The sequence below is a fragment of the Amblyomma americanum genome, chromosome 1, assembly GCF_052857255.1.
Source record: "Amblyomma americanum isolate KBUSLIRL-KWMA chromosome 1, ASM5285725v1, whole genome shotgun sequence".
NCBI classification, from domain to species: Eukaryota; Metazoa; Arthropoda; class Arachnida; order Ixodida; family Ixodidae; genus Amblyomma; species Amblyomma americanum.
The window spans coordinates 31,815,746-31,842,808 of record NC_135497.1 but is presented as its reverse complement, the minus strand read 5'-3'; the positions used below and the strand labels follow the sequence as shown (position 1 = coordinate 31,842,808).

General features: G+C 47.6%; 2 protein-coding genes across 2 annotated transcripts in view; one reads left to right on the top strand and one right to left on the bottom strand.

The window, feature by feature from the left end:
* Positions 1-27,063, bottom strand: part of LOC144125662 (atrial natriuretic peptide-converting enzyme-like) — a 996,499-nt gene that overhangs the window by 834,775 nt on the left and 134,661 nt on the right. The gene's annotated exons all lie outside the window — the stretch shown is intronic.
* LOC144114610 (uncharacterized) lies at positions 62-25,198 on the top strand. Its single transcript, XM_077648462.1, has 8 exons — positions 62-174; positions 5,096-5,165; positions 6,684-6,826; positions 9,360-9,517; positions 12,039-12,190; positions 18,020-18,109; positions 19,305-19,540; positions 24,962-25,198. The coding sequence occupies exons 1-8, from the start codon at positions 148-150 to the stop codon at positions 25,196-25,198; spliced, it is 1,113 nt and encodes a 370-aa protein (XP_077504588.1). The 5' UTR covers positions 62-147.

The following is a 27,063-nucleotide window of genomic DNA, read 5'->3' as shown; positions in this document are numbered from 1 at the left end:
AGTACAGAAGACAAAGACATCACGAGCATTGCCTTCGTCTTTTCCATGCTGTACCCACGAGGGTTCGCTGCTGATGTCCTGCGGTGGGCGTACGCCATTGGCGTCTTCATTTCCTTTCAGCGAGTGATCAGTGAAGTAGCACCTAAGATGGCGTCGCCAGGAGCTTCCAGTCTGGTAAGCTCAGCTTAGTTTCTCGATCTGTTGGCAGATTCTTCTTGCTGTACTTCCTTGCACTACGCCGATAGTGATAAAGTGACGTTTTAAGGTTTGCAGCTAGGTCGTTGGTTTTTACCAATTTCGTCAGTTTAGCATTCCGCGAAACCATGTATTTACTATTTCCTTTCACACCGGTTTTGCGCTACAGCGCTTTGGCGCCACTCGCCCTGCTTGCAGTTGCAGGTAACTATCTTTACTCTCTTTCGCAGCTGGCGTCGCGGCCAATCTAGTTGCGCAATGTTCCGCTTTCTAAGCTGTAAGAGGCTTTCAGTGCTGTGAAGCGCACATGTTTATTCTGCGTATGTAATGCAGTGAGCGTCACGTTAAGTAAGAATAAATGTGGCCATTGTTTCCAGTTGTCGGAACCAGCCAGAAATAAGAACATCTTGTGAAATGTTTAGCATGCTTTCTCCTTCCTAGAGCAGTACTTGCACGAACGGTACTCGATTGTAAGGAAAAAGGGATGCACTGTACTTTTCACTAGCCAGAGGAGGAATGGTCCGTTTAATGCCACTGTGACAGGTACTCTTTAACCGCTGCTGGCGACGAAAGCACTGTTGTGTAAGTTGTCAGTATCGTGGGTCATAAAAAATAAGCTGCGCATTATACATAACACTGCGTATCTAAAGACAAGTGGTCTTGTTTTGGGGCATGATAATGTCGCAGTCGACAGACAACTGACATACCGCATTTGTGAAAGAGCGCAGGCAAATAGGTCGAGATGGTCGTAGTGAATTGGTTGAATGAGCTTAATATACCTTGTCTTACTAGGAAGACTTGAAGACAGTTTTCAAAAATTGGATTTTTGAGGTAAAATAATGGTTTTTGCGGCATTGTATTGCCAGGGTTGGCGGGCATCAGAAATACGATGAAACATGTTAACTAGTCACATGTCTAACTAATTCTTAATAATTAACTTTTTGACTATGAGTAAGGTGTGTAGCTGCAACTAGAGATTTGTAGGTGGCCGATTATCCTAGCCGCTGCGGCCGGATAAAATTTGGCAGCTTCGTGTGAAATTACATGCGGTTTCGAAAACTTGCAGGCAATGCAACCCCTCATGCTTACGTAAATAGTCGAAAATGCTACATTTTGTCGAGCCACAGCGGCGAGGGTAATCGCGTTTTCGAAATTACGAGAACTGATACGGTGGTTACAACGGGCCCCGCCGCGGTGTCTCAGTGGTTAGGGCGCTCGACTACTGATCCCGAGTTCCCGAGTTCGAACCCGACCGCGGCGGCTGCTTTTTTATGGAGGGAAAACGCTAAGGCGCCCGTGTGCTGTGCGATGTCACGTACTGCACGTTAAAGATCCCCAGGTGGTCGAAATTATTCCGGAGCCCTCCACTACGGCACACCTCTCATCCTTTCTTCTTTCACTCCCTCCTTTATCCCTTCCTTTACGGCGGGTTCAGGTGTCCAACGATATATGAGACAGATACTGCGCCATTTCTTTTCCGCAAAAACCAATTATTATTATTACTAACGGAACCCACTGCGGTGGCTCAGTGGTTAGGGCGCTCGACTACTGATCCGGAGTTCCCGGGCTCGAACCCAACTGCGGTGGCTGCGTTTTTATGGAGGCAGAACGCTAAGGCGCCCGTGTGCTGTGCGATGTCAGTGAACGTTAGATCCCCAGGTGGTCTAAATTATTCCGGAGCCCTCCACTACGGCACCTCTTTCTTCCTTTCTTCTTTCATTCCCTCCTTTATCCCTTCCCTTACGGCGTGGTTCAGGTGTCCAACAATATATTATTATTAATTATTAATGGTCGGGTACAAAGCTCTAATTGCAACTAGACGCCTAACTCTAATAGTTTTAAACTTAATGAAATTAGTTAACCATTTTACTAGTTAAGATTCTTCACCGCTTTTTTGACGTCCGCCAATCCTGGCAATACCGTGCCGCAAAAGCCATATTTTTGCCTAAAAAATCCTATTTTTCAAAACTATACTTAGTCTTCCATGTCACACCCGGTATAGGCAAACTGCGTATGTGATAAGCTGTCACTTTTGTCTTCTGCATCGGTGAACCTCTAATCTGCAGCCATTTATTCGCAGGCCCAAAAACAAGCTCTTCGTGTTCTGTATGAAAACATGAAAAGTGCTTACCTGCGATGCCATTTCTACTTTTGGAATGGCTTTTGAATTGCGTGCGATATGGAACGTTGTCATTTTAGAATTATTTATCAAGGTTAGGGGACTAACTTGGACAGCGGCTTACGAAAGCAAGGTTACGAGGACGGGAAACGATTGCCTACGAAGTTAATTTTATTGCTACTTTTTTTTTCTATAATTGAGAGCCAGACATCCCACAATAGATAGCAGTCGACAAAAATAAACAAATATGAGGTATTTGTCTATTGCTAAATACAAAGTTGCGGAGGAGGGGGAGGAAAAACTTTATTAAAGGAAGGGGAGTCGGGCGAGCTTATGGGTGGGGCCCTCATTCCAGGGCTCCACTGGCTTGAGCTGCCCGCGTACCTGTTGTATTAGGGTCCGTTGGTCCTCCAGGTTAACGCTGGTCAGCAGCGCCTCCCACTGCTCAAATGTACTTTCTGTCTGTATAGCGTTTGGTTCGGCCCAACATCCCCACGAAATGTGAAAGAGTGTAGGGCGGGCCTGGCACCAGGGACATGTGTCCGAGTATATAATGTTGGGTGTATGAGATGTAGTCTATGGATGTTTGAAAATGTGTTCGTCTCGATCTGCCGCCAAGAGACGGAGTCTGGGTTGTCTAATTTCCTATGAGGTGGACGGAAGTGTCTCCTTTCAAGACGCTGAAACTCGACGCGTTCGTTATACCCCGAATGTAGAGGGGTAAAAGCGGGCACGGTTTGTGGCCCCGCTCGGTCCATGTTGCCTCGAGCTAGAGCATGTGCCCTCTCATTTGCCTCCAGCCCCTCGTGGCATGGGGGGCAGGTGATTTGGTGGTGCTTTGCGAGGGGTGCAGTGCCCATGAGCCGACTGACGTGCTTGGGAACACGGCCTCTCGGGAAGTTTCGACACGCGTGTTGCGAGCCTGTGAGCACATGAGCGCTTTGGCCTTGGGACTCGTAATGTCTAATGGCAGTGGCCACGGCGGTGGTCTCCGCGGCCGCTGGTATTTTGACTATTACAGAAGCAGTGAATAGAGTGGAGAACCGGTGGTCTACTGCCGCCACTGCGTACTTGTCATGGTCCGGGTATGTTGCGGCGTCAGCATAAACCACGTTCGCGGAATTGGCTAGGCGTCGGCGTAGGTAGGATACTCGCGCTCATCGTCTCCCTGTGTGAACGCCTTTAAGCATATGTTTCGGTATCGGGGCCACGCTGATGTATTTCCTGTGTTGTTTTTCTAGAGCGGATTGAGCGTCTAGTGCGCGGATGTCCGCAACTGTGCCTACTCGGAGTAGGATAGCTCGTCCAGCTTGGGTGGTCTGAAGTCTTAGTGTTTGAGATGCATGAATGGCTGCTGGTAGTTCCGCAAAGGTGTTGAAGTTCCTAGAGCGGTCAGACGCTCTGTCGAGGTGTTTTTAGGAAGCTTAAGGGCCGTCTTGCATACCTCTCTTATGATTGTGTCAACTTGCTGCTCCTCTCCTTTTGTTAGCGCGTGAAAGGATAGTCCGTATGAGATTCGGCTAAGTACGAGCGCTTGCACCAGCCGAAGAGTGTCTTCTTCTCGCATTCCTTGGCGATGTTTGGTAATGCGGCTGATCATGCGAGCTATCTGGTTTGTGGTGGTTTTGAGAGTCTGGATGGTGTGGGTAACACAGAGGTTGCTCTGTATACAAAGGCGGGCTGCTGATTGTAGGGTGGTTTACTTTTGGCCCAGGGAACCCTTTATGGCCCATATAGTTATATCATCCGCGTATATGGTGAAACCGACATTTGGAAGTGCTTGCATAGCACGCGACAGCCTGAGCATAGCAATGTTAGCATTGTTGAAAAGCAGGGGATAAATAATAGCTCCCTGAGGTGTGCCTTTGTGTGGCATATCTTTGACGTCGGAGCGGCTTTGTCAATTGCCTATCGTGGCCGTGCGGCCCGTGAGGAACGTACGCACGTAAGCAAATACTTTTTCTCCGCCGTTAAAGTCATTTACGGCTTGAAGGATCGCCTCGTGGAATATGTTGTGGAAGGCGCCCTTTAAATCTAAGGCCAAGATGAGATGTTCTTGATCTCTGGGGATGTTGGTAAGTACTTATTCTCTCAGGAGCAGGAAGGCGTCTTGGGCTGAAAGCCCTGGCCTGAACCAAACCATAGTAGGGGGAAGAGGTTATTGTCTTCAATATAGTTTTGAGGCGGGTGTAGATGTCTCGTTCATAGAGATTTCCTAAACATGATGTTAGGGAGCTGTGCCGGAGGGAATCAAGTGACGGCCGCTTGCCGGGCTTGGGAAGGGTGATAATTCCGGCATGACGCCAATCCTGAATTGCAATACCCTTCTCCTAGAGGTCATCACTGATGAAGTCAGTGATGGCTTTGATATGTGCATGACTCGGGTTACGAATAATAGCGTTTGTGTTGCGGTGTTGCGCGGTGTTGCGCTGGGATGCACGGGCTGCGGCTTGCACCTCGGCTATTGTATCGGGGCCTCAAGTGTAGAGTTTGGAAGGCCGTTGTAGGTGATGGAGTAAGTTGCGGAAAGTCCCCACCTTCAAAGGCGAATTTCTTCACAAGGCATCCGCCACCTTTCTTTACTGTCACAACACAATTTACGCTAACGCATTCGCGCTACACTCGTAACTGCCCTGTGATTTTTTTTCGAAATTTTGCTGCATAGAATGGAAAGTGACAGCTATAGTACGAGCCGTAAAGGGCCTTCAACTTACTCGTCTCACTTCCGAGCAAGGTTCCATGTTTTAACAAAACTTTGGATTATTTCAATGTATTTTGCAGGTGAAGTTCAACATCCGCTGGGGCAACAGGAGCAACCAGAGTTCCATCATGAATACATCGGAATATATTGGTGAGGGTTCCCTCGCCCGCTGGTTTGCTTGGCTGGGTTTCAATTTTTCACCTGTAGTGATTCTTGCTGCCTTGCATGGAAAGAGAGAAACTAGTAAGTACATACCATTACCTAGCCGGCGTTCACAGGACAACACGAGGTGAAACCGATGGCTTTGCTACTTGCTACTCGAGCTGGAACAAAGGCGATCGTGGCCGCCTTTTATCTCTCTTGGGATTTTCGGTGCTCCGAACGTGCTGCCAGAGAGCTAAAAAAACTGAGCGTGCAAGAGGTACTGCTTTTATTTCAAGATAACGTAGCCAAGATATTTGTTTATCGCTAAGTTCAGGCGCTAGATCATGGATGTCACTGCGAAGTTCGAGCAGGTCAGGCGTACTTAAAGAAGTCGGGGTGATAAAGTTTGCCATTTCTGAGGTGCACTTCACTATTGAAGAGGCACATTTACCAGAAGTCCTGGTTTTACGTGTTTTGAGTCATCTTTATCTTTCCTTTGAAACTATGTTGTGTATTCATTTCTTTCCTCTTTGAAGGAAGAAGGGCGTAGGCTCCCTTCAAGAGCGCATTGTCAAATTGTGGCTGAATGCGGCCTTGCGCTTTCAGAGTTCGCTTGTCATGCGAGAGATGCGGGGTTCGATTTTCAGTCCTGTGGCGTACCCATCGGTTGCACAAGCTTAAAAAACGGCCTTTCGTCACATTACCCTCCCTTGACATAAAATCTATCTGTAAGGGACTGAAATTCGTCTTATGCGGTAAAGGTCACTGCTACCCTGTTTTGTGTACTCAAGTTTATGTCAATGACCTATTTTCAAGTATTTCACTGTAAAGAATCCAAGCACAAAACAACTGTAAGAGGAAAGCTTGTACTCACTGTATCACTGGTGATCAAACCCTGCACTTCCCTCATGCTAGGCGAACACTCAAACGACTAGCTCAAATGCCTGTTCTCAGATGGACTTTTTCAGCGTCTACTTCCTTAGCTCTGGATGAAGTTTCCAGTGGATAAACACCGAAAGGAGCGACCTTGAAGTAAAGGGATTACCTAAAGTTTGATACTTCAGCAGAAGCTTTACTGTTCTGCGAAGTGCAGCCCATCTAGAGGGAAACACGCCGAAAACTTTGTAGCGCATTGCGAAAGTTCAATGTAATTTGAACACACCTTGCTGGAATAGGCGTGGGATCTGGTTACACCCAAAATAAAAAAAATGGTACGGCTTCAACGTAGGTAATTCGGGTAGGACGTGCGAAAGCACATAAGGCAACACCGCTTCAAAGGTAACCGCATGCATGGTCTTATCGTCAGCCGCTACAGCCGCCGCGCGCCGGGGAGGAGGGGGCGGAGTGGAGTGCCGGTTTCGCGCGTTGATGGAGGAAATGCGCAAGGCCTCCGCTGCTGGCGCTACGTCGAAGGTCAAAGCTTGAGGCGGCACACATACCCCGGATTTTTCAGCTTCGCCTGTGAGGTAGTGCTGTTGTAATAAAAAGGCCGACATGCTTGATATTTCGCCTTTCCCTAAACAGACACGTTAAAGAAGAGACTGCGCGCTGTTATTATGAAGAACAAGATCTTGGCACGAGCTCTGGCGGCCTCCAAGAAAGAGATCAGTGAGTTAAAGAAGTCCAACGGCCGCCAGCAGAAGGTGTTCAACCTGGGCTTGCCGCAGGTAAGAATCAATGTTGCAAGGGTTTAAGTGTAGTGCGAGAAAAAAAGACGTCTTTCCTATCCATGTGTTACTGCGTCTCTCCTGCTCCTCGAAATAAACAATGCGTTGGAGCTAGATTTTGACAGTCTTTAAGAAAATCAACGGAGTGTCATTTTCAGTGATTATAGCGCGAAAAAGAACGAGACTAAGAGAAATACCTCTGTAGCCATCCCTTTTGCGCTGAAGTAACCTAAAATGGCATGCTAAGTACAACTTACCTAACTTAACACTCTTTAGTGAACGATGTCGACGAAGGTTTTACTGGAGCACGCACACAGCCGTCTTGTACAGGTGAATATATATTTAATTCACCTTTTTGCTAATTAACAAATTTAAATTACCTGTCTTTTCGTCTTCGCAGCGGGCCGTGGTTCTGCGATGAGAGTTAGTGATACGTATCCAGATAGGCCAGCACAAACAATTTCTGTCCAACATGATAGCGTCTATCCGACAGCATTGTGATCGTGATAGGAAATCGAAACCACGCGCTCATGCATAACTGACGCTATGACCGGCTAACTGTTTATCCATTACAGTTTTGTGAAATTTATTTCCTGCAGTCAGGGCGCGGTTGAGGGTACATATTATCCCTATGCAAGAGCGTACAGGGACGTGACGTTTAAATCTCACATGCTGTATTTCAAGCGAAAAAAAATAAACTAGGAAGTCTCTTTTAAGAAAAAAATCTTCACGGGCATTTCTCGAGACACTCGGCATCTTGCACTGAAATTTTTTCGCTGCAGTTATTGATTATAAACTGGGCTAGTTTACCTCTCTGAATTGCAAAACGAGGAGTGTTTAAAAATACGCTTACCTGGCGATGACAATAGCTTATCAATCTGCGCAAGGTAAGCCTTCGTAGATCTGGTTATCATTTTTCGAAGTTTGGCAGAAGTTAGCTAAGCCCTTAGCTGTGAACTTTCGATTGGCGGGAAGATTTTTAAACCCATTTTCCTAGGTGATAAATCAGTTTTTTGCTGCCCAGTCAACCTGAACATAGCCAGATGTGTTTTAGAGGAGAGTAATTGAATGTAGTTGTCTCAGTATTCCTTTGAGGGCCGTTAAATATATTTTATTCTTTTTTGCCATACAAGTTAATCAGGATATCATTCCCGCAGTGGTTTTATAGACGATTGTTCGACTTTATTTCAGCAATAGTTATATGGATGACGCCTTTCACATCATTGTGAAAACTATGCTGTTCAACTAACAAGACGTGTCCGCGATGCTAATGTATGCCATAATCTAAAACCCGCAATTCTTGAGCTGGCAAACGAAAGTTCTCGAAGTGGGCTTTCAGGGTAAATGCTTTCAAGAATCTGTCGTCTGTGAATGTTTCCCAGGTTGACTTCTGAGTGTGCGCACTTAAGTAAGAAGGGTTGCCTAGAACGGCTCAGTTCAGTTCAGTTTAGTTTATTATCTTAAAAGTCCCCCACAGGGGAATTACAGAACAGGTGGGTTCTTATACATACAGTAAGGATCATCTTATACATGCAGTAAGGATCATGGTAACTAATTACTGAAAAAAATGGTCATACAGAAGTTGCAAAAAGGAAGATGGGTAGGTAGTAGCAACGATTTCGCGGGGAAGGCCGTACCAGTCGACCTTTCTATCACAAGAACTTGTTTGTTCTGCATAAGACAAAAAGTTGGAATGTTTGTCTCGGTTTGTCGAAGTTAGAGCACCAAATTACACAACGATGTCCCTTCGGGGAGGTCTTAATTACTTGTTAAAGCTGCACAAAAGTTTAGTACGAAATTGAAAACTTGGGATTTCAATCTAAAAAAAGAGAAATTTAGCTGAAGCCTTTGTTTTGGGCTGTACTAGGGTATTACGCCTTACGCCGCGAAACTTGTGTGGAGCACGCGGCCACCGTAATCCGCCACTATTTGCTTAATGAAGTACTAGTGCAAGTTGTGTTGCAGTGGGCAACGTCAATTGCACTGTGGTCTTGGTATAAGCGGCGATGTTACCGGAAGCTTAGATGAAAGGGAAATAGGGGGAATTATTCGAATTGGGGGAAGCTGCAAAAGATAAACGTTTTATATTCATCCTTGACCGGCTAAAAGAGCTCCATAAAGGACGTTGTTTTTTTCCAAAGCGTTTTGCTGGTCCAGGAGAGTGTGGTTCAGGGCCCCGTTTAACGACCTTCTTTGTGACTGAGAATTGTGCCTTTTGACAACTGACAACGTACACCTACTATAAGGCCGCCGCGGTGGCTGAGTGGTTATGGCGCTCGGCTGCTGGCCCGAACGACGCGGGTTCGATCCCGGCCGCGCGCGGTCGAATTTCGATGAAGGTGAAATTCTGGAGGCCCGTGTACTGTGCGATGTCAGTGCACGTTAAAGAACCCCAGGTGGTCTAAATTTCCGGAGCCCTTCACTACGGCATCTCTCATAGCCTGAGTCGCTTAGGGACGTTAAACCCCCCATGGACCAAGAACACCTACTATGAGTGAAAAAGAGCTCTTTTCTTTACTAACACTCCGTGCAGGTAAAGACGTGGCTGAAAATGGCTAGGCAGCACTCACACACAATGTACCAGTACCAGTCACGAGCCTTGACTTTGCTGGATGAGATAATGAATCCCGGTGTCGACTTCACTCTGGCCCGAGTCTCCGACGCCGACGACGATGCAGACATTCAGGACCGGTGCGTATTTTTTACCATTATTCACCGTCGCACTTCCACGTCCGTGACCAACAGGCATCGGGAAGTGGTGGTCGGCTTTCTCTCCAGCCAAGTGCAGTTTATTTATTGAAAACGTACTGGATGAATTGAAGACCAAGGAGGAGGGCAATACATAGAAGGAAATGAATGAAGTCATAATCGCAAGGAAGGGATGGCTCTCGGTCACAGTTGGGGAATTAGGAGGATTTAGGGTGCAGGCGCAGAAGCGACTTCTAGTCGATCGTTTTCATAGCCTTCAGAGCTGCAAGTCTTACATACGTCGGCCAGCTACACTACTCGAAGCAGGGCGCTCGAACTGCTACGTGCCGCGATGGCATGTTGTGCTTTGGTGCTGGATCGTATCTGGTCTGCTAGGTTAGCCATGCACTTATGCGATATGTGCTGAATTATGAATTTTCTTCCTCGAGAGTAATGGGCAAGTCCACATAAAATGTTGGAGATCTCCTTTGTAGTGTTCTTGGAAGTGGTTGCATCTGTCGTGCACAGGTGTTTCCCGTCTGGCAAGAGCACATTTCTGGCGTATGTACGGGGTGTACGCTGCGTGTTCAAGAGCTTCGTGTAAGAACTCTTGTAGCCGAGTGAGCTTCAGTGTCAAACACCGGCGCTTGTGTTCTTTCCGCTAACCGGCGCCTGCTGTCTGCTTTTATTTAGGTGCGAACGTAGTGTATCAGTGCTTTGCGGGGGAGCCTTCATTCAAGCTTTCGATATGGTTTTTGATTTACCGTGTTCGGCAGGAAGTTGAGGTGTGGGGCGTTGTATGTCTGATCAACCCGACCCGATTTCACGGCTGCGTTTCCCCCTCCACGCCAGTGTGACCCGGTGTCCATATAATTTTGCCGTTTGTTCCGACGTCTCTTCCTTATGTCGTTGGTCACCGCATCTTTTGCAGTTGGTGCGGACAGCTCTGCTATAGATGCGCATGAGCCAGTTACGATTCGATAGCGATTTAAAATTCTCCGTTCCGCAAATTCACCTGTGGCGGTGATTGTGGTGTGGACGGCTCTCCGTAAGGCGAGCGATTTCGTGTTTTAGATGGAGCCTCCGGGTAGGTGGCACCTTTGCTGGCCATTGATTTGAAGTTCTGGCGCACAGACCCTAGTCTTACCAATAGTGGCGTTTCTAATTTCAGCGTACGTGTAGATATCTGCTGTGTTCTCCGGTGTCCTCAGTTTTGTTGTTTTTCCAAAAAATTGCCTACCCACCGCGATTCGCGCGCGGTGACCTTGTCCTAGCACAGGCGTCCCACAGGGCAAAAGAAATGTAAGACAGCGAAATCATGAGCGAAGAACAATATGTATTAAACAACAAAGACCGCTTGGAAAATACTTGAAACTACTGCAAATAAAGAGCAAAGTATTAAAAGACCAAATATTTTCAAGAAAGCGCATTGAATACACGTTGTTTAAAGGCAGTTCAAGTGTGGAAGAGACTACTAATGCGCGTTCATTCCAGTGGTCGATAGTAGGTGGGTTAAACGAGTTCTTGAATATGTTAGTGCGAGCCAAGTATGGCACGTGCAATGAATGCGTGTTTGCACCACGGTAAGGAAGTGTATGTTTTTCACTTCACTGTGACGAGTAGAGCTGTTGTGAGCTACCGCTTCTGTTGCGTGTTTTCTTCCGACAGTGCTGTCTGCGCGTTGTTTGGCAGTCAATCAGTGCCCTGTTTGTCCAAAAAGCAGCCTTAATACACATATAGTATTTACCAGTACCCTGACAGTCGAAACTTCTTTCCGGAATCCATGCTAAAATGAGACCAAGGCAGTTTTCTCCAAGAATGTGACTGAAGTTTGATAATTGTGTTTCATAAATTTCCACGTAGTAGAGATTAATGTCACGAGGCGATAGTTACTAAAGCAAAGACGGTCACTTTCTTTTTGGATATCGATAGTACCCGGGCTGTGTGCCAATCGAAAGGAAGAACACAGTGCTTTGTGCTTTAATGTTAACTGGAGCAGCCAAGTTAGAATATTGACCAAGGATTCCGCGTAGGGGCTCAGCAATGAATTTAGTATGCTGCCAGGCTTAACACGAGCCATCACTTTAAGATTAAGTATAGCGTGCTGAAAACAAGTTCGCACCTTACTACGCCGAATGGATGATAAAGTAGTGAGCAATCAAATTGGACGTCGCTGTTTTCCGAATTGAGCCTGAGGCTGGGGTCTTTGGCAGTAGCTCAAGTATACTCCGCCGCACCCACAGAAGGAAACGCAGATCGCTTGGTCTGCGCGACGAAATAAGATCTTTCCCGCCGCACGAGCCTCACACAAGTGCATACCCGCGTCCACTCCACGGGCACAGATTGAACGCTTAAGTGTAGATGTGCACGACACTGAGCGCCTGCACATCGTTGAAGAGGACATTTGGGCTCTTTCACTGCGCAAGCAGTCCTGCACAAGACAGCACAGTGGGCCCTCACGACACTGCATAGTTGGACATTGGAGGCGAAAAACGAGGGTGCTCCATTGCCGTTTTCAACGCAGGAGGCCGTCCTTGCATCCTCCGGGGAAAAGGTCAAAGCCACAGCGTGGAGAGCTCTCCGTGATCCCAGAGGAAGACGAGGACGTCAACGCGTCGAGACGGATGCTCCTCGGCACGTTTACCCTGGACTCGGAGACTCGGCTCCGGGCAGCAGGTTGTACCCCATGGAAACTTTCTTCCGTGTACATTCTACATGCCGGGGCACTGCCATTGCATTTTCCGCTTTGCTCTGAATAAAGAAAATTAAGCTGGAGGCACCCGATGAAATTGAAAATTGGTTTTCGAGGAAAAGAATTGACGCAGTTTCGGTGTACACCCCAACCTCGCCGTAAGGAAAAGGATAAAAGAGGGAGTGAAGGAAGAAAGGAAAAAAAGACGTGCCGTAGAGGACGTCTCCGGAATTATTTCGACCACCTGGCTCTTTTCGTCCTGGCCAGCATTGAGGGCGAAGGATATCATCTTATTGAGTAAGAAACTCATGTTAAATTATCAGTTTCTCTGGTATGGCGATGTATGTTTTCTTCTCAAGTTTTATGCCAATATGTGAGGGAAATTTTAATGGGTGAATGAGGTGCAAGGGTGTATCGGCGCTGCTTATTAATCAGCGTTACCGAACCTGGTGGTGGTGGTGGTTTTTTATTAAAGTAATAGTAAAAAGGAAGGAAAAGATTTTTGCTGGCCCCGGCTTCTGCAATCGATGCTGAAGTACCTGAGCTGGGGCAGCGGAAATAAAGGATAGCAGGCAGAATGGCGAAATGTAATAAAAGAGGCAAGAGTACAGGAAGAGAGGATAGAGGGAGAAGTAGTATATACAAAATATTACACAATAAGAAATGTGTCCAGGATGTGCGCGTGATTAGCTATGATGGAAGAATTAAAACACGCGCGCACAGCACTGTGTTGGCTACAACTGGAGTGGAGCGTCCTGTTATTAATCGTTCGAGGTAGAGCTCGCAGAGCTTTCGGTCACTGCGTGTAACTACCTGACGGAGAACAGACCGGACGCCAAGCCCAGCCCATGTGTTCGAGGAATGCACAGAGGCTCACCAAGGTTCGCTCACGAGTGCGCGCACTGCCCTACGGCCACAATAGCGTCTTGAGGGAGCCTGGTAGTATGCCCAGTGCCCGATAGGGCGCAAGCATATCGCGACGAGCATCGGCGACCGCGGCACAGTGAAGGAGCAGGTGTTCAAGTGTTTCCACTGCACCGAATCCGTCACACACATAACTCGTCGCCATTCCGTGACGCTCCCGTCGTTCCCCTGGCCACACACAGCCAATGCGCGCGCGGAGGATCATTACACATTGTGACCGTGTAAGTGCGCGACAGCCGGTGATACTGTTGATGCGCTCACCTCCTGCGTTGCGTGGGTCGGGGTGCTGCTTTCGGAGATGGTCGTGGATGGCCGCACGCACGTCCTCCAGCGCAAGGGGCAGATCGCTGGCAGGTAGTTGATGTGCAGCGGTCGCGAGGTTGTCAGCTTCTTCGTTGCCGGCGATGCCGCAGTGACCGGGCACCCACTTTGCACGCACGGCACATCCGCTCTGCGCGAGGCGCTCGAAGCGCGAGCGAATTTCCCGCACTAGTGGGGTACCGCGGCCGTTAGATTGCAGGCGGCTGAGGGCGGCGCGGTAGTCGCACGGCAGAGCACTCCTGGGCGGCGGAGGGCCGAGGGTGAGCAGCAGGTCCAGCCCGAGCAGGATCTCCATCAACGCCGCCGTGGTAGAGGAGCCCAGGAAGGTTGCGTGTTGCTGGCTGTGCAGTCGCAGGGCGGGGATGGTAGCCGCCGCTGCAAGGGAGCAGCTGTCGCGGGCCACTGAGCCGTCGGTGTACACGAAGAGATGGTCCTGGAGCTCCTCGTGTATGACGGCTCTGGCCAGCTGCTGCACAGCACAGAGAGGTGGGCTCCGCTTTTCCGCTATGCCGACGATCTCTCGCTGTACCTCCGAGGCAGCAGGCCAGGGCGCGCAGGAGCCGTAGGTGGGAGGGCCTTGAGTCGATTGCTCATACTCGAGCATCACCGCGTCCATTCGTGAGCGCGGGTGCGAGCGCATACGCTGCAGCTGCGAGCCGCCTTCCGGTGCGCGGTGAAGCCGGTCGATGTGATTCAGTGCCCTGCGCGCTGCTGGGAGCTCAAGTGGCCACGCTCCTGCGTCGGCCAACGTGGCGGCGCACTGCGAGTTTTTGGGCAGGCCTAGGCACACGCGCATGGACTTGCGGTGCTGCAGCTCGAGTTTCTTCCAGCACGGCTTGCGCACCGTGACGAGCGGCAGAGCATAGAGCACCGCCCCCAAAGCTGCGGCATTGTATAGCCTCAGGCTGTATAGCCTCAGGCTATACAGGCCTCAGGCCCTGGCCTCGAGCGGTGAGCTTGTGCACGCCGGCGGTGATCCTCATCTGCAGCGTTACCTAACCTGTGATTCTCCACCGCATAATTATTTATATAGGGGTGAAGGGGCTCGTTTTAATATGGACGAAGAAAGCCAACAGTCAGTGAAATGAATGTTCAAAGGAGATATATTATTGATACTGGTGATTAATGGGACATTAATAGCGTAATGATTTTATCTCTCAAGATTATGATTATAAAGCAGAAGAAAAAGCAAGCACATGCTGCCGGTAGGATCCGAACACCCAACCTCTGAAGTTTACAAAATTCGAGCCGACAAAAAGGTGTTGCTGGCGTACGTTCATTTCATACACGATTTTTACTCGGACGTCATTTTTAGCTGCTGTATATATATATATATATATATATATATATATATATATATATATATATATATATATATATATATATATATATATATATATATATATATATATATATATATATATATATATATATATATATATATATATATATATATATATATATATATATATATATATATATATACACGCTCTTTGTAAAATTTTGGATTTCAGTAAGAAGCTCAACGACCCTGTATTCTGGCCTTTATGCAAATATGTACCGTGTAGAATACTCTTGCCTCAGCTGGTGGCCTGTGTTTTAAGGACAATTGGATTGGATTGTAAAACATTTATTGCATCTAGACCAGGTTGCAGGAGACACATACTAGATGGCCGCTAGCCCATGGCTGGCGGTGACCTCACTGGCCCGCTCGATTGCCCGTACTAGAATCTTTGGGTACGAGCTGACCAGCACGGCCTCCCACCGCTCGGGAGAATGGAGCTGTATCAACTCCGCCGGAGGCGGATAATTTGCGAAATTCCACAGAATGTGGTCGTATGTGGCTCTTTCACCACATTTATGGCTGTTTGGGTCGTACTGGCCACGGTACATGAGGTCAAGCACTGCCAGATTCAGAAAGGAGCGTGTTTGCAGTCGGCGCCATTTAACTTCCTGCGCTTTTGTTAACGATTTCTGGGGTGAGCCTAAAGTGATGGGTGATGTCATGAAATGAGATCAACCCGTCCCTCGTTAAGTTCGGGTCGGAGGGCGCGCTCACTGCCCGGTCGACGAAACCTCGGGCTTGCGCGTGAGCCGCCTCGTTCCCTGGATTAGACAAGTGTGCCGGGACCCAGATCAATTCAACTTCTCTAATCGGAAGGGTTGTGTTTTGAAGGATGCGGAGTGAGGTAGATGTGATACGGCCCCTCGGGAAATTGCGAATGGCTGTTTTTGAGTCGCTGAATATAATATCAGCACGCGTGTTCGCTAAAGACAATGCTTTTGCCGCTTCATCCGCGGTCTCGGGGTAGGTGGTTTCTATCGACAAGGCCGCAAACTGGGCGCCGTTCCCGTTCACCGCGATAAGTGCAAACGCTTTTCTCGGGGTTGTCGGTATTCCGCTGCGTCCACGTACGCCACATTGTCGTTCCGGCCTTATGGTGTGTGCAGGGCGCAAGCCCTCGCTGTGTAAAGAATTTTTTTAATGGCTAAAACCTTTCTGCACTAATCGTTTGCTTCGTAGCTCTCGAGTAAGAAAGACAATCAATAAGGAACCTTGTCTCACATACAACTACGGGTATTCCGAAGTGCAGTGTATGGCTGTTTTGTGTTACGTGCGGAATGCACACACATGTAGAGAATAGAAGAAACTACCACCACACCATGACTCTCTAGGAAAGAGCTCACACCTGATTGACAGGCAGCATGGGAGAACACAACAGAATTTCTTCTGGTTAGGTTAGTAGAGGGTGTAGCGATGTAGATTGAAACCACTTGCGTTCAGGAGCGTTGTGCCTAAATGTTTCAAGCGGCTGCGCACTGTAGACACCAGTTCCAGGAGACTACGCTGCCAGGTGCCCTCGACTCCAGCGTCCTTCATGGCCTGAGTCGCCATTGGTCGTGAAACAACATAAAAAAACGTTTTTGTGCTAGTCGACAAAGAACAAGAATCAAGCAGTGGAGTGATTCCTTATGTTTAGCGATTTTTTCTTGGCCGACATAATCATCATGAAAGAGTAATGAACCTTTTTTTTTGCTTTTTGCATTCTCACTGCTTAGCAAAATCGGTACAGATAAACGACAGGTAGGGATTTAATTATTAGCCTCCTCACTTGGGTTTCATAGATAATCTGTTTTAGTTGTAATAAGAACACAGCACACTATTAATACAGCACACCACAGCACGGCACAGTAATAAGAGCACAGCACAGTAATAAGCACAGCGTCACGAACAGCCAGCCGAACCGTCCAGGCACAGAACAGAGACCGCGTTCAGTCCAGAGCACGCACGAGCGACCGATCGTTCGGCGCTTCTCGTCGTGTTCTTCGTTGAGCGCCAGGCTCTGAAGATTCTAAAGCCCGTGTCCAGTCTTACATAGTACTTGAGCTCTTACCATCACCTGATGGGTGAGAACTTACTCATGTGACGATTGCTGCTTTTCGGTTTTTCGGCGTTTTTTTTCCTATTTATACGTGTTCCTGTTGCGAAAAAAGTTTCAGTTGCGAGTCTATATGTTCATCCTTCGTCCGCTTGTCTTTTTATGCGCTTTTGCAAGCACACATACCACACTTGCCTACTTAATGCCCTTATATACGACAAAATTCGCGTCAACCAAACTTTTCGCACTATCCGCCTTAAATTTCCATATTTTTCTTATCCAGTTTTCTCCTTGTTAGTGCCGTTGGTAACTGCAGGTGGAAAGGATATTTGAAAAATAAGCAGTTTTCGGTTATCGATATGCTATTTGAACCTACCAAAAATCCCGATAAAGTTCAACAAAATGACCTTTTGCTTTTAATAGGGGTCACGCCGAGGAAAAGTCTTGGTGCCAGGTCTAGCGGACGCATCCGTATCTTTGATGGGCCTCCTAGTTCTTCTACGAAGCCTCCGGCATCAGTGCTTGACTGTGTGTTGGTCTTCTGTTGTACCCGTTACCTTGCTTGAAACATCCGGATGTGCAGCTTTTAAACCAGCGCCTGTACATTCCTCCTAAATGCCCTCTTTTGCTGAAAACTTTTTACAAATACTTCCGCAGCGGTCAACGCAATGAGAATCCGCGGCTCCAACATGTACAGGAGGTCGTCGCTGTCGTTAGCACATATTCCCAGCGATAACGTCTCCGCACACGGTAACTTGCCACAGATACAATTTGCCGCAAGAAACGCCCTATCAGCTTCAACATGAATTCGGCTGGCTTAGGGAATGTGTGGTGCCATGCGATGTTCATTCTGGTGCCATTTATAATTAATAACATGGAGTCAGAAGTTAAGTGGAAACTTCTGCTGTTGTTCCTTCGCCAACACTGTTATCGTGCAGGATTAATGCGTTATTTTTGCTCATTTTTGGAGAAACTGTGAGAAACAGCGGCAGTGTGTCAATGAGGCAAAATTTTATCATCCTCCGCATTTCTGTTCTCTGCCATGTACTGCCATACGCACCTCGAATTTCAGGCTTTCTGAATGTCAACTAAATGAATTTAATAGGTTGCGAAGCTATTCTTGTGATGTCGTTTTAACTTTTTAAAGCGCTTAATAAGATTAACAGATGTCCTTCTACATTTTTACAGAAACCATAGAGAGGAAAAGCCGGGGCTCCATGTCCAGTAGCGAACGTCCCTCCAGTTCCTCTGGGAAGCCTCGGGCACCAACGCCAAAAGGTGAGTTGTTCTTCCCCTTGCTCTGCTTTGAACTGGTGCATTCCTAAATTTTCAAGCCTAATTTTCCCAGTGCCTCGCTGGGAAGTGTCGTAATCTGCTTAAGCAATTTTCAGTTCTTACGTAGCGGTCACCGCAAAGAGCATCCGAGGCTCCAGTCTGAACAGTATATCGTCACAGTCGGAGGCCGTCACGACCTATGCGGTCTGTCCGCCGATGGTAATATTCAAAAATATCAATATAACTCAAATACAGGCCCCCTAGCTTAGGCAAAGTCTGGTTTATTATTCGCCACTGAAAAGTAGCGTTTTCTTTACTTTCGGCACCGCTAATTTCTGATATTAGGAATCTGATCAACAAACGAGGATTATCCTCTCTGTGCCGTTAGCATACAGTCAGAGCTTAATCGCAGGCGGTGTATTTGGCAGTTCCCCACAATTTTCTCGGAGTAGTTGACTGCGGTGCGGGAATGGCGGTTTGCTACAACCTTCGGCGTTTACATGCTGTGTCATGAAAACGAAGGCGGATAAAGTGTCGGGAGTATTAAGGACGAAGTTAAAGTCGATGAAACGGGCCGCTACGGATAGTGCGGCTGGGTCAGTAGATCGCCGGGAGTGGCCTTTCACTGCGAGTAGACTTAGCGCTTGCGATAATGGTGAGTGTGGATGGCTGAATCTTGTTCGTCGAAATAGTGCTTTTCGTGTACGAATGTCTGAAAAAAAAGCTTACTTTTGATATAGTAGAAATCACGGAATCGTAAAGGGAAGTTCGTAGTAATGAACGTAACCGATCAAAGTCCATAGTAGAGAGAAACTGATCAAGTGGTTCATGATAATCACAAACTGAAGAAGGCAGAGAAATCCTCAGGGTGCTTGAAATTTTTGTGACAAGTACAGTAGCCTTAGTCTGGGCAAAGCGTTCATTACTGGTGGGGTTTAAATGAGGTCATCCAGGAAGATCACCCTGCCGTAATAAAAATACGGTCGTCTAGGAAGATGACCCTATTTAAACCCCGCCAATGACAATCTCTTTGCTCGGACAAAGACAAGTCCACTTGTCGAAACGTTCGTAAGCAACCGGCCTGAGCGCGATATCTTTTTTCTAGCGCTAATGACTTGAAGTTTTAACTCAACGCAGGACACAGCAGGAAGACTCCTTCAAACTTATCGCTTACTTTTCTTTTTAACATTGCCATCAGGTTCCGTACAATCCCTTGGATGCAAGGTCCGCGGCCCTTGGTGGACAGATGGTGGGGCAGGAGACTTGGACTACGCATTTCTCGAGTCGCCCAACCCAACGGCTCCATTACGCCAGGGTAACGAACCTGGTGAAAAGATGGTGACCGTCGATGCTCAGAGCCGCATTCCAGAGGTGGCCGATCCGCAACACCAGGAAACCGCCTCTGAAAAGCCTTCTTCTTCGACCAGCACTGCTGTGAGTAAGCGGGTATGCACTTGTGAAGCGTCACGAAAGATTGTCATTACTTTGTCTGCGTAAATCATCCAATCAATAAATTAATGAAAATTAATTAATTAATTAGGTAGTTAATAATAATCAAGCAAACAAAAGCAAGCGAGCAGTAAATCAAAGTTTACTTCTTCCAGACGAGTACACAATTCTGGAATGGTTACGTGGGCTAAAACCATGCTTGATTACAGTTTGGCTAGTCCCCGATATCTTATTTACAGCAGCAGTTCTGACATCCATTTTATAGAGGTGAAAAACAAATGAACATAATGTAAGCATATTCGGCGTCTAAGGAACATTAAGCAATGTATGTTGTTCAGAATGGAAACAAACAAAATGTACATATACACTTCATGGGAATGTAAGTAAAAGCGTCCCTTGCATTAAAGACCTAATTTGGACATAATTTTTCAAAATGGGCTGGTTTCAGAAGCATAAAAATAAGTACAATTTTCCTGTAATAGACAACTAGTTTATAGATCCCACTTTCTCAGTAGCTGTCAGAACGAAAGATGCCGAGTAACGTTTAAAAACCTATTAGCAAATCCTATATCAAATAAAATGCGTTAGATCCTGCTCATGTACCAGTCGAAATGAGCCAAATATATTCGTAAGAGCTTTCTACAACAGCTAGAGCTTCTTAGCTGGGTCTGTTTTGAGCGTGGTTTCATTTATTCCTTCCACCGGGCTACCTTCTCGTCGACTGCGTACGATGCGAAGAGATCGGGGGGAAGATGTGATACCAGATGACGACGATAATGATGGGATCATCAGCCCCGTTGCCGATGAAGCAAGGATGCGCCTCTGCTGCAGTTAACGTGAAAGTGTTTAGTTAGACTAGTTGGCAGTGGATATCTCAATCCATTATTACAAGCGAAATGGCTGACGGGAAAAAATACTAGCTGTCGTCTTGTTTTCCGTCTGTACGCGTTTCCTATTTCTCAAGAACTCGGATTGTTGTGTGTAACAGTGATGCAAAATATATTCTAGACCCTATACATTCTAGCGAATTTACTTTTCTGCTACCAAAGTGTGAGCACTAGAAAAGAAGGCTGTCATGTCAATGCTTCTCACAGAAGCCTTCTATCTGTATTTACTTACTGATGTGAAAGCAGAGCAGCGCACGCAATTGCACGCAATGAATGTTCTAATTGTTTTCCTGCTGTATTTGCAGCATAGTTTTTAAGCGCTTTTTCATAGACAATGAAAATAATTCCAGAAAAACTTTTCTAAACAAAGCAAGGCTAAATCCAGAGGCTGGCATAGAAGAATCAAATACAAAGTTTATATACTGATATTAACAAAATTATTTGCGTAATTTTTGGCTACATTGTGGTATAGAGCTGTTATAACATGTAAAGCATATCATATAACATCTTGGATTCCGCTAATGTTTGTGCGTGTAACAAACATATGCATTATTCTCGGTTTTCGATTAGATCGATTTGGCTGATTTCGAAAAAAAAAAACTCAACATAATCTAAGTCACCGCGGTGACTCAGTGGTTAGAGCGCTCGGCTCCTGACCCGAACGACGCAGGTTGGATCCGGGACGCGGCACTCGCGTTTCGATAGAGGTGAATTTCTAGATGCCCGTGTACTGTGCGATGTCGTTAAAGTTAAAGAACCGCATGTGGTCGAAATTATCCAGAGCGCATCACTATACGGCGTCCCTCTTGAGTTTTTTTGTGACGTTAAACGCCATGAAACCATAAAAACTTCATAACATACAACCTTTGTCCGTAAAGTTTCGAGACTGATTTATTTTTTTTCTGTAGAAATGATTCCCCAAAACAAAAGTTGGTGCATATGTGTAGCGCCGTCTTTTAGGGATGACCTGAGCTATTTATGTTAATTGCTGTGGCAGCCGCTAGACGGCACTACATGTAGAAAAGTACGTTGTCAATGGTCGTTTGCGCATTCCAGTGTGAGTAAATGTGGAGAGATTGACGTCCACCTCGAACTGCGTGTAAACATAAAATTCTGTGTGAAGATTGGCAAGACAGCCACACACACGTATAAGCTCCTTCGTGACGCTTACGGCAAAGAGACATTATCGTGCGCGCGAGTTTTCGACTGGCACAGGGGGCTCGTTTCGGATAGAATGTCGGTGGAAGACGACACAAGGCAGGGACGCCATTCAACCTCACGGAATGAAAACAACGTGGCTCGGATGAAGGAAATCGTACAGCAAGACCTCACCATTACAGTCCGCATGCTATCAGATGCTCGCGACATTAGTAAGACAACATGCCACCAAATTTCGCTTGAGAACTTGGGGAAACGAAAGCTGAATGCCAGACTAGCGCCGCACTCTCTCACACAGGAAAAGGACACGCGAGCAAACAGTTAGCGCTGATTTGCTCTCTGAACCAGAGAAGAATGTTGCATTCGTCGACAGCATCATTGCTGAAGACGAAACATGGTGTTTTCAAAGTGATTCTCAAAAAAAGAGCCACAGCGCCGAATGGCGGTCCACAAGCTTTCCGGCGTCGAGAAAGGTGCGGCGACAGAAGACGAAAACAAAGACGATGCTGATAGTTTTTTTCGATGCCAGAAGTGTCGTACACCACGAGTTCGTCCCACAAGGCAGAAGGGCAGACTCAGCGTGGCCAAATTTCTCGCCAAGCACAGCATTACTGTACTTTTTCATTCGCCATACTTGCCTGCCCTCTCCCCATGCAATTTTTTTTCTGTATCATCGTGTGAAGAGAGCCCTAAAAGGTCGCTGGATGGGAGCGTGGAGGCCATTCAAGACGCCACTACAAAGGAGGTCACAACCCTGCCAAAAGAAGCGTTTTCAAAGTGTTCCCAAAACCTCAAGAAACATTGGAAGCTGTGTATAGACTGCATGAAAGACAATTTGAAGGGGTGCTGCAAAATAATTTCAATGTTAATCGCATTTCTTTTAATGGCATCAGTCTCGGAACCTTACTCACAAAGGTTGTACTCTGTATACCCTTATCTCACGTTTTCACTGCTACTGACACGATTCCGCTACTTCTGGCGGCATTGCGCTTTTAGTCAGTCTTTAACTATACGATATCCAAACCAATATTGCTCTTCTTACTTCGTTGCGAGAACTATGCTCATGTCAATTTATGTTTTCCTTTCCATGCGATAACAAGAACAAGGTAACCGTTTAAACGACGGCGACGATTAAAGCTTCAGTCATGGTACTTATGAAGAACACTGGCAGTCGTCTGCGGCAGCTGCAGACGAATGCCAGCGCGTGCACATTCATGGCCTTGCATTCCAGAGTTCGGGTACGGTTACTGTCTACGAACGACACTAATTTGCCACCAGCTGAATTCCGGTTGAAGGCTCCAGGGGAACAAGTAAATCTCTTTCTGTAGCCAGATGGCCACCGACTAGTAGCCAGATACAAATATTACATGAATGTATTCTTTGGGGCTCTCTAGGCTTCGATAGCTTGATTTGAGGCCGTTTGGTACCGCTGCCGGTCTTAAAGGGTCGCTGAATATGGTGCTCGAGCTTGGCTATAAAATGCTTGCTTTATGGAGAGTACAGGCCACCGAGCGTCCATGCCACGCAGGAGACCTCGGAAGCGAAGTGGAAATTTACACTACATATTCGAAAATTCCCGCTTTCGCACGGCGCGGCGACCAGCGGTGCCGGGGTTTTGCACGAAACCTGTCATACAACGTCATGTCGAGCAAGTGACGTCAGGAGCCGAGGGTTATCATTGGCTCGCCACGCCAACTTTTTCAGCCGTCAGGCAGCTACCATGGCGGCCGCCACTGCGGCTGCAAATATTTACGACAGGAGAGGAAAAGGTGGGGAGGCCACGGAACTTCAAATATTATACCGAACGCATAAAAAATTCTCGCTCGAGAGTATCTGTGAAGTGCCATCATTGAACATCCTAAGCGTACCGCGACTTTGAGAGCCCCTTTTTGATGCCCTTTAAGGCAAGCAGGCAATGGAAACAGTGGAAACTCAACTTCCGAACGGTAAAACTTCCGCCTTTGAAAGGAACTCGGCAGCACATGTAGACCGTGTGCATTCGGCAGTGGTACGAATCGGAAACAACGCTTTCGCACGCGTTCTATTTAGCTGACGACTAGGAGCTTTCAACAATGCGTTCACAACGCTCGAACAGTCGTGAGCTCCGTAAAAACTCTCGCGCGTGATCACGATCCCTTAAGAACTATCTGATCGCGTTTGACGAGCAGACGAATAACTCGCCTCTCGTGTTGATCTGTCAATGGGGTAAGGCGTCTGCGGCGATGCACAAAATACAGGGGAAAGAACATAAACCTTCTCGGGGTTATTTTTTAACATTATGACTTTTATTCACCAGTAACGGTTGGGATCGTTGCTGAAAGATTATTCAGGTGCAGTAACAAAGAACAGTGATAAATCTGAAGTCATATTTGAAAACTTAAAGAAGCGATTATAATGCATCAAAACTGTTCATTTTAACAGGCGAGGCTTATCTGGACGCGAAATTCGGAGGCCTTGGGAGCGGATCCAATCGGCGGCATGTGGCTGTTTTTTCTTCTGCTTTCTTATCAATTATATTGAAAGATAAAAGAATACTGTTAATTTCCCATTGATGAAAACGAATAACTAAAAAAATTCTCCAATGCTCTTTTGTTTCGATGGCTATTTGCATCCTTCATGTTATGTCAGGTCAATTACTTACCAAAGTGCTCGCACTGAACGGATCATTGATACAGAACTCTAAAGATCCCTTGCGACGGATCAGTTGTTGTTGTCTTCGGTGGCGGAGCCCGACGCTGCCGGACTGAATCCCTCATGCGGCTGTAGAATTTTAGTGGAGGTGCAACGTAAAACACCAGGGTGCTGTACAAAGATACTCCAAGTTAAAGAATCTCGGGTACAAGAAATAAATTCAGACACTTCGTCCATAGCGTCCCTAACAACGCACGTGTAGCTTCAGCACGTTAAACCCCATTGATCTTCGTGTCCGCCTGAACTCCCAAGTAAGGGGAAAGACTGTGCGTTTGAACCAGGACACCTGTAAGCACGTGATCGGTCTCTGCAGCGATCTGAAAGGCATTGCAACGCGCACAGCACTCGTTGTTCTCGCAAGAAGATGTTAACTTCAGTGGTACTGCAGATAACTGCATTTTACGTCATGCTGCCGGGGCACTCATCCTTGACGCTTTCCATTTCAAGCTAGTACCACCAACTCTTAGATAAGCGTTGGAAGCTGTCGACAGGCGTGCTATACATGCGTGATCGACCCTTTTCGCTTACCTATTCGCCTGCGTGCTGCGACCAGTGCATATATCGCCGCCTGTATCTCCGAAAGAAACAAAGTGGCTCAGTATCGTAGTGTGAAGTTCCCAAAGTCCTACTTCAATCTGAGTGCTTGCTTTTTTCGTCTGCTTGCGTGCAGGATCTCGATAATGCGCCCCGCGAAAGTTTTCTCCCAAACAAACGAAAGGAGGAGGCGGACGGACAAGAATTTGTCGGTTTGAAGCCCGCAGACACTCTGGTTGCCAACGGTGCCGAGGCGTACGGCGTAGACCAGAGGAGCCCACGACAAATCAACCGCCATCCTCCCAGGGCACGGTGCCATATGTCAAGTCCAAGTCCAGGGGAGTCTGAAGACACAACGGCCTTCGGTAAGTAATGCCCTTGTTCTGCTTGCTCGTATCTCTTATCTCTCCCGGTTGTGACTGTAAGCCACTTGCGACAGGAAAAAAATCAGATGGCGTTGGTTGCACGCCTCTCTGCACGCCGGACAGCAGTGGCGTCTAGAAATAGACGATGAGCCACGCATGTCGTATAATCTGGCCGCGTGACATAAACGACGGTTCCTTTTTTTAAACCGAAAAGCTCTACTCCTCTCATGCTGAGCCTGAAGGTCATCTGTCTCTTGGATTTGACCTCTAACGGGAGGCGCACCGCATGTCCAAAATCGCGCATGGCAGGTGCCTCGATCTTCAACTTCACCTTCGTCGCCACAGCTGCGCGCTTAGCAGTCGCGTCCGCCGCTGCGCTGGCTGCTGCTCGGCCGATCCTTGGCAATCACTTGCGTATAAAGACAAGCGGCGAAATGCGGCCTCCGCTGCGCACCCGACAAGTTCGAAATTATCTGCATTAAGGGCTATGCCTACAAATCTCCCGGCGACATCCAGGTTTACCTCGAAGGCACGAGAATAAAGGAAGTCCCTCTTATCCGCATCCTGGGCCTTTGGCTTCAGAGCGACAGGAAAGCCAACCACACGTTACAGCGTCTCCGGACAACTGTCCTCCAGATCTCCCGCAAGATTCGGCGCATCACCCGCAACCAAAAAGGCATGAGAGAGGAGGATACAAATCGACTGATACAGGCTCTAGTTATGAGCCGCCTGTCATACGGTCTCCCATTCCTACCACTTCTGGGGAATGAGCGAGACAAAGCAGACGCCATCATCCGTACCGCCTACAAATATGCGTTATGCCTCCCGATGTACACGGCCAGCTGCCACCTCGAGGACCTGGGACTGACCCACACAATTGAAGAAATTCGAGAAGCCGTCCCAGAATCCCGAAAGGAACGCCTCCTCACCACCAAAGCTGGACGCGCAATCTTGGAAACAGTGGGTTCCCTGGCTGACATACGCGCCGTCCAGGAAAACCGGGACCTACTCTCGACTCTGCGAACTCGCGTGTATGTAGCCCCACTCCCGAAGAACATGCACTCGAACCCTCAAAAGGGACCACGAAAGGCGCGAGTGGACTACCTGCGCCGCACACACCGACAGGCACAAAATGCTGTATACGTCGACGCAGCAATGTACCCCGACTCTACAAACGCGGTGGCGGTCGTCTTGGACACCAATTTCACGGAAATCGCCAGCGCCTCCCTACGAAACTGCTCTCCCACAGTAGCAGAAACTGCTGCAGTCAGGCTCGCCGTCCAGCATGGCGATACCACGAGAAATGAACTAAAATTGTGACCGACTCCCAGTCGGCGTGTCGGCTCTTCCTATCTGGCAGACTTCCACATTCCGTCGCTCCCATTCTGACTACCCCACATGTTCAAAATTCTACATGCAAGCACCAAATCACTTGGACTCCTGGGCACGAGGTGATTGAGGGAAAGGAGGCCGCGGACAGTCTAGCTCAAGGATACACTAAACGAGCGACTAACCTCCCCGACCTCACCCCTCTCCCCTCTACATATGGCGAGCGCCTCATCCTTCTCCGAACACAAAGGCAAGTCTATCCCCCACCACACCGTAAGCTAACGGCGGCAGAGGCGAGCGACTGGCGACAACTACATACGAACACCTTTCCTAGCCTCCAAAAATACCATATACTCTTCCCCGATAGATATGACGGAATCTGCCCCTGGTGTGGCGGAATTCCAGCAAAATACCATGTAACATGGGGCTGCTCCGGTCCCAATCCTTCTGAACTAGGCTAACATCAGTACGAGGAACACTGGGAGTCTACACTGCTCAGCTCTGATTTGGCGACCCAGCGCAAGCTGATATTCCAAGCAAGAGC

Excerpts from the sequence above, each read along its gene's own strand:
- LOC144114610 (XM_077648462.1), top strand. The coding sequence starts at position 148 with ATGGCGTCGCCAGGAGCTTCCAGTCTG. Across the intron at positions 6,827-9,359 it reads TCAACCTGGGCTTGCCGCAG|GTAAAGACGTGGCTGAAAAT; the intron begins GTAAGAATCAAT and ends CACTCCGTGCAG. Across the intron at positions 18,110-19,304 it reads TCGGGCACCAACGCCAAAAG|GTTCCGTACAATCCCTTGGA; the intron begins GTGAGTTGTTCT and ends CATTGCCATCAG.